Source organism: Amphiura filiformis, chromosome 17, assembly GCF_039555335.1.
Source record: "Amphiura filiformis chromosome 17, Afil_fr2py, whole genome shotgun sequence".
NCBI lineage: Eukaryota > Metazoa > Echinodermata > Ophiuroidea > Amphilepidida > Amphiuridae > Amphiura > Amphiura filiformis.
In genome coordinates, this window is record NC_092644.1 from 8516869 (window position 1) to 8527750 (window position 10882).

Here is a 10882-nt window from a genome sequence, read left to right on the forward strand (position 1 = left end):
CCTCAACTTGGCTTGAATAGGAGCTAAGTGCAACTTTCAAAATCCGACTTGAAGCCACTCAAGCGCCCATAACTCGACCAAGTGATATCGTAGAGCAACAAAAGAGGTATCAAAATGCGCAAGAGAAAGCTACACTGTATATACATTAAATAAGTTTTTGCTATATATTTCAGTTCCCGATATATCTGACCATCTATAATCGTTTCAATACTTTCTGGGTTGAGTTTACTTAAATCATAGAAGAGACTAATATAAATTATGATTTGAATGTATGCATATAAATTAAATTTTTTAACGATGAAAGAGATTTCGTGGCTACTACAAGCGGTTTGGAGGTCGCTTTGGGTCAGGCGCGTTTGTTGTGGTTGTTGTTGATGTTGTTGTTGTTCTCGTCATCTTTGTTGTTATTGTTGTTGTTGTTGATGATGGGCTTCACGCGTCAGGTTTGGAAAGCCTAGCAAAGGTGAGTTCCACATTGCTATAAATTAACGCACACATTGACCTTGAAATTTTCTTTTAAAATTCCCCGGGAAATTCCCTCAATACTTCCACCAGAAGCAAGTAATTTCCCAATCCTATCGGGATTATACTTATGAATAGATGGTGTGAATTTACCAAAACCTTAACATGCTAAATAAATATATGTGGCGGTCTTATAGAGCAAACAGATCGCACCGAAGGATAGAACTCAAGGTCAACTTCGGAAATCACCAAACGATTTGACATTCGTGTACATCTTCTTGCAGAGAACTCTAACACTTCCCAGTAATGACAGTAATATGAAACTGATGGTTAAACGTCTCAAATTCAACACATACAAAACGTACAGATATAACTCTTAAAACACCAGTGCAGTGACTGACACTGATGCATTCAGTTCCAATCCGGGATGTTTGTCATAGATATGTATCGGTAGCAGCTCTTGTCAACATATTAACAATGACCAGCTAAACAACAAATAGTATACGTATCCAAGCACCGCAGGCACATTCCAAATTAAGAATCTTTGACAGAGTAGAGATCACAGTTATGTCGAGATGACAAGAGGTGATGTTACATTTTCAACATCGTCGTTACCATGGTTCTGTTCATTTAACCACTATTAATGATTATCTATCAATGTTGTTTTAAGGTGGTACTACACCCTCTGAAAAAATTGTGACTAGTTTTGCATTTTCCCTCAAAAAATAACTGCACACTGGTAACAAAAGTTATGTATATTATAGGGGCAAGGAATCCAATTACTTCACTAACATTTCAGTGATTCAAGACAAGTGGTTCATTATATAAGTTAAGAAATGAGATACATTCTAGTGGTACCTCTTTTCTTATCATAAATAACGTACCGCTTGTCTTGAGTCACTGAAATTCCAGTGTAGTGATTGGATTCCAAGCCCCTATAATATACCTAACTTTTGTTACCGGTGTGTTATTATTTTTTGAGAAAAATGCAAAAGTAGTTACAAATTTATCAAGGGGTGTAGTACCACCTTAAAGTAACAACTTCTTAGTAATAAAAGAAGATTAAAAAAATAAAAATCCATTTCATTTGGTGGAGTGCGTTTTTGTCTAACCGTATCTGCAAGTTTCCTCCACAAAGGACTAACTTTCAACCACGACATTCTTACTAGCCTATAACATACGAGTGACCGCTTAAGACTTTTTTATGTTCTTAACCTATATTGACACTAACCATGCTAACAGCTAAATACAATCAGTCTTAAGCAATGTTTCAGGAAACCATGGAGAATTAGCCAAGAAGGGGGATAGCCAATCACAAGGCGAGAAACTTAAGAGTGCTTCCCCTTTTCACTCACTCTCTATAGCATTATATTACGGGCTAGAATGAGAAATCAGCTGTATTTCCGAATTGACTTCGCCTTTGGCAGGACGTGCTAAGTCTGCGTCTACTTATACCGCATACATTATTCACTGTCCATCGTTAGTGAAAGTGTAGGGATCTTTACCATTGATTGTGTTATCTTTTTGATAACATTGCATTTTGACCATGTAGATATCACACCGAGTTCAGTTCACATCGAAATCTGAACACATTCAGAGAAGTGGGAGAAATTATGTCGTCTTGACAAATCGTTGCAATGATACTACAGGATAACGATCTTCATCAATGCTACGTACGGCAGAGGAGAAAATCTAGTTTGTACTCGTCCAGATAAGTGTGCAAACCGTCTTGAAGATCTTACAAGAGTTGGAATACATTACTACTCTACACATTTTGGATTTCCTAACTTTGTATACAAAATGGCTAGCGCAACACAGCGGACACTACGCGTAATGCGCAGAGCATTATCTGTAGATATTGGAGCCAAGGCTCTATGTCTTATGGCTTTAGCTGGACAATGCATATTCTTGGATCACTTTTTAATACATTATGGACAAGGTCCTGGATTCAGAAAAGGATACATCTGGATCTTCGTTGACGTTGCAGTCTTTATTTGCTGGTTAGTCGCTTTCATCCTTTCTAGGCGTAACTTTGATGAACGTTTTCCTGAATTACCGACCAGTCAAAGAGACATTATTTTCGAGTTTCCTTTGCATACGCATCGTGGCTGATATATGCTGGAGTACTCTTAGCCAAATTAATACGCATCTTTCATAACATTGATATCACAGGAATAGAAACTGGAATCTTCTCACCCATTGTCTTAAAGATAACTCTATCTCTCTCTGCGATTATTCTACTCTTATTAACATACAGCCATCATGAAGATGAAGAAAATAAGCAGTATAAATTACAAATACAGAAACTTGGTAGCTTGATGAGCTTAGCTATTCTAGATAGTGCCGATCTTTTAGATATGCTTGTATCAGATGATATTGGTATGGCATTGCCCTATCATCTAAGGTCAGCAATCTTGGCTCTTGGTTGCATCTGTATTGTCCTTCCAGTCATTCCATTGTTTGCTATTAGAGTTATATCAACCAAATCAAGAAGGAAGAAAGAAAAGAAGAAAAACATGAAAAAGAATCGCGGTGATAGTACAGAAACTGAAAATGGGATCAACAAGAACAGCAGCTGGGAGCAGGTTATTCTATTACAATCGGGCTTGTACCTGACTCTTGTTGATATTCCATTCTTTGCCATCAGGTTTCACTTGTGGCTCATGCGGGGTATGTCAGCGTCCGTATTTTTAACTAAAAATCTACTTATGTTTGTAAGGGCAATGATGGACATGATCAATGAAGCACCTTCGTGTCCAAGGAAAAATGCCGACAGACCACTGCTAGAATTGGGTCTTACGGTCAGATTCAATAAATAACAAATCTATTCTGATAGATAATTATTTAATATACTTTTAATATACCAAACAAAATACATCATGTTTATTATCTGAGATTCAGAAACAAAAATTTTATGACTGATAACAGTGCATTTGATGTGGTCAAGATTTCGTACAGAAACTGCGACCAGCACCAATTAAAGATATTTGGACAGTTGTGTGTCATATTACTCAGTATAATAATCACCCGGACAACACGTACGAGGTTTCCTGACTTATCAACTGTGATCTGAAGTGGTAAGCCCTTAATACTAGAACCCTGGGATTGACATCTCGCAATTTGAGATGGTGATATGACATTAACATACTAGTAAAGGGGCAACTGTGCAAGTGGTGTTCCACAAGGATCTACTGTTGGTCCTTTGATTTAATCAATCTTTTCTATCAACAAAATATCAAATGTAGGATTATACGTGTAACCACAGACAATACAAAGATCAGTGGAACTGTTTTGGAAAGCATCGAATATCACATAAAGTTCATAATCCCAGTACCATAATAGCAAGGGAATGTCACCGCCAATGAAAATGCCAAATGTCAGTTGGATGCTATTTCTGTATTTGGCTTCAGTGTTGTGTGTATATGGAAGTACTATAATAGACCACCAAACCCCCACAAGAACAAAAATAACTGTGTGGAGAGAGATCTGTACATAAGATATGCATAAGTCATGATTTATAAGTCTACAGTGTACGGCAGACACTTGTAATGTATGACTCAAATTGTTTGGGACGTATCTGTATTGCCATAATGTAGAATAAGTTCCAAGCGGAAATAATTTATATATTTGTAAAGATTCCGTCTATCAGGATTGGCGGCCATACAGCAGGGAATTCCTATTGCTATAATAATGGTCTTATTGGTCTATATTAATTTATATTTAGAGCTAGTGAGCTACTATATTTTTCCATTGCATGGAAAGAAGAATGTTATTGATTCATGTAGTATAAGAGACAAAACTTGGGTGTTGTAAAACATGTGTTGTCATACATCAGCCAGGTTCATCAAGCTTTCATTCTACCGATGAATAAGATTTTACTTCTGCATTCCACAGTCACAGCCCTACACTGCTAAAATGATTTTTTTTAAATAATACCCACCGTTATGTTTCGTTTCCAAATCGCCGTAGAAGTGATGATGTGATAGGATTAAATACCATAGCAATAGCTTAAAATTTAAATTTTTGAATAATCGCACTGTACTAGTACGTTCACGTGGTACCTCTACATTGAACCATATAGATGTCAAAGAGCAGGAATAAAGACCTGTATCGTAATTCTATAGAATATTCAGATCATGCTGATCACTCGCACCTGCAAGATTAGTATCTTTGAAAAGAGCGGTATTGTATTCAATCTATGATTGCAGACATACACAGGTGATGAGTGCAACCCATGGTGCAATCTGCTTATAGTGCAGGGCGGTATTTATTCCAAAATTGTTTACTTATTGCTATGGTTGTTGATCCTGTTATATTATCACTTCTCAGTACGGCGAATTGTAGTATTTTTGTAACACTCATTTTATAACCATGATACGTAACAGTGCCATCCATCCTGTTAAGCTCTGCGGTAGATTTGATTATAGGCCTAAAGATTATAACTCTACACTATTTATAAAGAATGCCCACGTATTCAACATCTCGTATAACATTATCGAAACAAACATGAATGTTTCAATCCAAAATAAGCGTGTCACTCAAGTACACATAACGTTATAATATAGTCTTAGTTACAGGTTTAACGAGATATCCCAAAAGCTGCTTAAAATAGATACTTGACTCATCGGTATCAGCAGTATCTTATAATGTTCATGAGTTAGTAATCAGAATCTGAGCCCCTTAATAGGACTTAATAGAAGGGTAATATAGGTGCTTCTTTGTTTTACATCAGGCATTATGCCTTTAGGAAGACATTGAGTATATGCGTCATGCAGCAGGTGATATTGAGGCCAACTAAGAGTGAAATTAGCAGACAAATCATTACTTTTGCGCAGAATAATAATAATAATAATAAAAAAAAAACCGGGGAAGTTATGAAATATTTTATTGTGCCAGTAACTAGCAAAACATGATCTAATTGCATTTTAAATTTTTGTTTAATTGCCTTTTCATTGAGAGTGAAATTAGCAGACAAATCATTATTTTTGCGCAGAATAATAATTAAAAAAACACGGGAAAGTTATGGGAAAGTTTATCGTGCCAGTTACTAGCAAAACATGATCTAATTGCATTTTTAATTTTTGTTTAATTGTCTTTTCATGAGCCGTGTCTTTTGACGACTGGCGTTGGCATTCATGTTTCTTAGTCAGATGCCTTTATGGCAACTTTACTAACCCTGAAATCAAAATTTGACCGGCGGTTACCGGCGGTTTAATCGCGTTCCATTGTTTAGAACAATAGAATCCGGCTCCAACCGGACGGAACCGCCCGGAATCGGCGGTCAACCGCCGTTCGAGTTTTGATTTCAACCCTTAGTATTGTTGTAGATGTGGATGTAATGATTTTTTCTGTACACACATGTTGCCTGTTCTGTCCAAATATCCATTGCATTCATACACGATAGAAAACCGTTTTTATTTTTTACAAAACCTACTCAATTTCAGTAGATATTCATTGCAGACTATAGCTAGATATTCTAAACGCAGATATATATTGATGTACCCACCATGACCAGTGGCGTACCGTGGCTGCCCCAACCCGGGGGCTGAAGAAAATTCAATTTTGCCGCCCCTTCCTCAACAGCCCGAAAAGGTTGACCCAATTTTTTCTCGGTCGTTTGAAAAAGTGAAGAGCAAAAAAAAAATGGTTTCAGGCGCTACTACCTCCCTAATGTATAGTACCATTTTTTCAAACATTTTTATGCTTTATCAAATTTTTCCGCCCTTTTTTATTTACTATTTCTTTTTGCCGCCCCTTCGTTTTTGCCGCCCCTTCTTCTTCCGCCGCCCCTTCATTTTGGCCGCCCCTGCTTTTACCCCGGGGGGCTGGCGCCCCCAAAGCCCCCCCCCAAATACGCGCATGAATTGACGTTATCACATTTCATCTTGACACAACAATTTATTTTCATCCTCAATTCAGCAAATTTGTTGGAAAGCTGTATCTTCCTGCTATATGAAATTTTTATAACGACCACGATATTCTGCTGGAGTTCTTTTTGTGAAAATCTTTCGTAATAAATGTTTTATTTTGGTTTTTTTAATGAGCACAATGTATTGTGGGGAAAATAAAATTAGACACTTCTTTTGTCTAGCAAGCTCACCGACCCTCTCACCTGTAGGTTTCAATGTATCACAAAATACGGTCGATTCTTCATGTAATTATTTCGTGTAAGCTAATCCTAACTCTAATCCTAATCCTAACCCTAATCCTAACCATAATTCTAACCCTAACCCTAAACTAACCCTAACTTTAACCCTAACCCTAATTTCGTGTAAAATTACATGAAGGAATAACCCAAAATAGCCTTCCTTCACGTTTTGAGTAGTTAAAGCCATATTATAACATTTGCTGAGAAGAACGCCCTCAAAAAAATTTTAATTCAGTTTTTTACACGTTTGTAATGTACTTTAGTCAACAAAGATGCTCTGCAAAAATCAAGACTTTAGGTGCTGTAGCTTTGTCAAAATCCGAGATTTTGAATAAAACGATGGAACCGGCGTTTTATTATTACGATGGAAATATCAGTCGAACACGCATGCGATATTCATAACATGCATATCACAGTACGTACACGGCGTGCGGCGCACACATACACACACATCAAAGGGTCGTACCGTATTACAACCGCTGCAGCGCGCTGGTGTAACATGCATTGACGCTAGTAGTAAATTCCAATTTGCTTTGCTTTACCTCACTTGTTCGGCTCAAAATTAATAGGGGACACATCTGACAGTAAAAGCGAACATTTTATGGAAAATAAATGCTAATCTATTTTTACAGAAATGTTATAATATGGCTTTAACGAAGGACTTGAATAAAAGTGTTTATGGCATCTGTTAGGCTAGCACTTCAAAATAACAATAAGATACGAAAAACGAAAACATAATACCAAAACTAAAATGACAAAAAGCCCAAATGGCTTTTCATACATTTCACATAACATAAATGTTTACCCCGACCACTCACCCATAAGTACCAGACTTGTGACCTTTTGAGACGTGACATCGTAGCTCAGTGGTTAGAGCATCGGACGCGCTATCAGAAGGTCTGGGGTTCAAGTCCCCGCACAGGCAGATATTTCCGGAGCTCATTAGAGAATGAATATGGAGAAAACCTTCTGATAATTACAAACACTCGCTGAGCAGCAAGACCTTACCTCTAAGCTTTTAATCCGATAAGCTGATTATCTATTTGTTTTCATGAATTGGAAGACATTCATTAATGTATTAGGCTAAAAAAAAAAAATTGTTTGTTTGTCCTCCACAACCATTTGAAAATTGGTGCGGGCGGGCGGATTTTTTTTTTTGTTTTTTTTTGTTTTTTGTCATCAATACTTGAATAGCATCCGGCTTGTCAGTAGGCCTACTTCTAGCTGTCGTTGCAATAGGAGGAATGTCTGGTCGTATCATTTTGAAATGCACATATCTGAACTGCAAATCGGCAATGGTAGCCACTGTTTCAGTAGGAGAAACAGTACTCCACGGTCCATTTCTTTTCTCCCCCACCGCTATCTCCAGGCCGGTAAATTGATCATCAGCAGTAGCCGGAACATCTGACATTACATTATTAAATAATTCCCGTAAATTTAGGGATATAGGGGCACTTACAAGGCGATCTACAATCACTTTCCTTTCGCGCAAAACACATACGCAAACTGCGTAGGTCGCCATGTTTGGACTGCATCACTTGAACGTTGTTATGCAGACAATATAAATCACCACGTGAAAATATTTAAAAATCAAAAAACTATTATACATATTATACAATGTATTTAGTACATTTTTTGTAACTTGTGAGAAAAATCGGTATATTTACACATTTTCACCCTGCGTTTTTGTCCACAAACAACGCTAGCTATACGATATAAATTCAGTTCTTTTAATAGTACGATCGCCGAGTACAAAGTTCACAACGAAATATAGATTTGTATAGTGAGTTTGGACATGCGGCCACACGTATGATATGGTCTGCGTAAAATGCCTAAATCAAGACGTAAAAGTCGTAGAAAGGTAGAAAATCCAACAAAATCGATGTTTTTAACTTACAGTTTTGGGGAAAATGTTAAAAAAAAAAAAAAAAAAGAAAAAAAAAAGTTGTAGGCGCGGGCGTAAAAATAGGTGCGGGCGGTCGAGGACAAACAAACAATTTTTTTTTTAGCCTTACTGAGCTCAATCATCAGAAATTACTGGAGCGTGAGCGTATTTTATTAATAGAAGGTTTTCTCCAAATTCATTTCCTAATGTTATTCTCTTGCTATCTGCTTATGCATGTTATGTTTCCATTGTAATTTCATGTTAAAATAGTGCTGCGATGCGTGGTTATTCTTCTCTTGAGTATACAAAACGATAGTTTCTATTATTTATTCCGTATCTACCATTGTTAAGTTTCTAATTTAATTGATGAGCCCGGGTTAAATTGACGCCCTTTTTTTATTTATTAAAAAAAACATCACAACACACTTATTTCATAACTAAATGACGAGGTTTAAACCTATACCTTGCACTGAATTTAATCAAGGCTTTCGAGCCCCCCCCCCCTCCTTCCACTGATTTGAATCAAATGTCATCAGGTCTGTCAAATGTTTTGTTTACAAACAAAACAGAATGCTCTTCCTATGTCGACCGCACTTTTATCTTTTTACATCTCTGAAATAGAGCATACGCCTCGGTTCATCAATTACTCAGCCTTCCAAAGGACAAAAACCCTTACACTAGGATCCACAGCATGTTCATCTATCAAGGAACAGTTCTTTAACCCCAATATATTTGTACATTCCTTGAATGACCTTAGAAAATTTGGGTACAAAAACTCATACTCTGCAACTTGTGGTCAAATTTTGCACTACCAGTGTTTAATTGAGGTTATAGAACTTTGCCATTGGGATGAGGTTATTGTGATCCATAGTGTTCCCTGCCAATGCAGTAGTTAACCTAATCAGAGGAACTTTCAATTTACCGAGTTAATTTCTCTAAATGCTCAAGCGTCCGGTGTTTCTGTTGCACCAACGTAAAATGTCACTTTGCAATAAAAGATCCTATTATCCTGCAGGCTAGGCCCATGACAGACTGGAAAAGAGAAAAGAAATGTAATACTTTATATAAATAAAGGAAGGGGGTAGAGAACTTTGCAGAACTTTTTTAAAAACTGCGCAACTATCTGACACATTGTGGTTAGGGTGACACTGGTCGTGTTTTTGTTTTTATAAGCTGACACGTTATTGTGGTTAGGGTGAAACTGATCGTGTTTTTGTTTTTATTTATTTATGTATTTATTTTTTTGTGACATCTTTATTGAGGGATTTAAACTACTTCAGTGGCAAGCACTGATTTCCCAACAGGCCCTCATACAATGATATTTACAACATTTTTACAGAATATTTACAAAATAACATGATATTTAGTAATTTATGCAAAAACATCAATAATAAGTGTGAAAAGGAAAAAAATAAATGTATCTCAAATACATGAACGAAATAAATCTAAAAATTAATACATACAATATAAATAAATGATTATAATTCAGCAGTAGTAATGATGCTTGTCATGCAAAGACAGAGTTTCAAGGTTTAACGATATGATGGTGGTAAGTTATTCCATAAGTTTGCAGCTCTTACAATAAATGTACTACGTTTACCACTGTTAGAATTGTATTTAGGCACAATCAATGTGCTCCTTGTAATGTGATCATGAGCATTATGAACAAAATCAAAAATTACATAAATATTCAGAACACATATTTTTGATACATTTAAAGGTAAGAAAAATCATGTGATTAAAATTATAAGTTTGTAACTTTTTAAAGCTTGAGGTGAGTTTTGAAAATTAATTTTTTTGAAATAAAAATGATTATATTAAATTTGTTTCCGAAAGCCAGTTGATACGTAGTACGTAGTGAAATGTGAATTGGTTGAATCGGGGTATCCTGTGAGTGACCTTGAAAATTATTGTGGTAATTTTGAAGCGGGCTAGACGAAAAATTCAAATAACTTAGTCACACTTTTGTAGGTCTTGTGGTTCTTGAGTTATGATATAGTGTCGAAACGACCCATCTTCTTTATGTGAGAATGTCATAGTATTGTGTGTGACTAAACACTGCCTAAGCAGTGAATTTGTATTTGAGTTGGTCCAAGTAATAAAAATATAATAATGATCTTGTTAATAATCAAGATTTGAGCACAGGACCTCTGCATCCCGTTATTTTAGTATGCTAATAGTATCTCTGTATAATACAGACACCCATGTCTGCAAACTTAATGTTTTAATTATAGAAATGGGATTTACATTAAGTAAGTTATAACTGATTGTAAATATGTACATTTCAGATGATATTAAATTCTTTATTGTAACACTGTGAAAACTACGTTTCTTTTGCTCGCTTTTAATCAGTACTATTGCTCTGCCTATAGACGAATCCAAGGAGC

At 36.2% G+C, this 10882-nt stretch overlaps 1 protein-coding gene across 1 annotated transcript; it reads left to right on the forward strand.

Moving 5' to 3' along the window:
- Nucleotides 1–1881: 1881 nt before the first annotated feature.
- On the forward strand, nt 1882–7685 carry LOC140136897 (uncharacterized). Its single transcript, XM_072158518.1, is given in 2 exon segments — nt 1882–2551; nt 2554–7685. Coding segments are annotated over 2 exon segments (1017 nt in total). The 5' UTR covers nt 1882–2262; the 3' UTR covers nt 3282–7685.
- Nucleotides 7686–10882: the final 3197 nt, after the last annotated feature.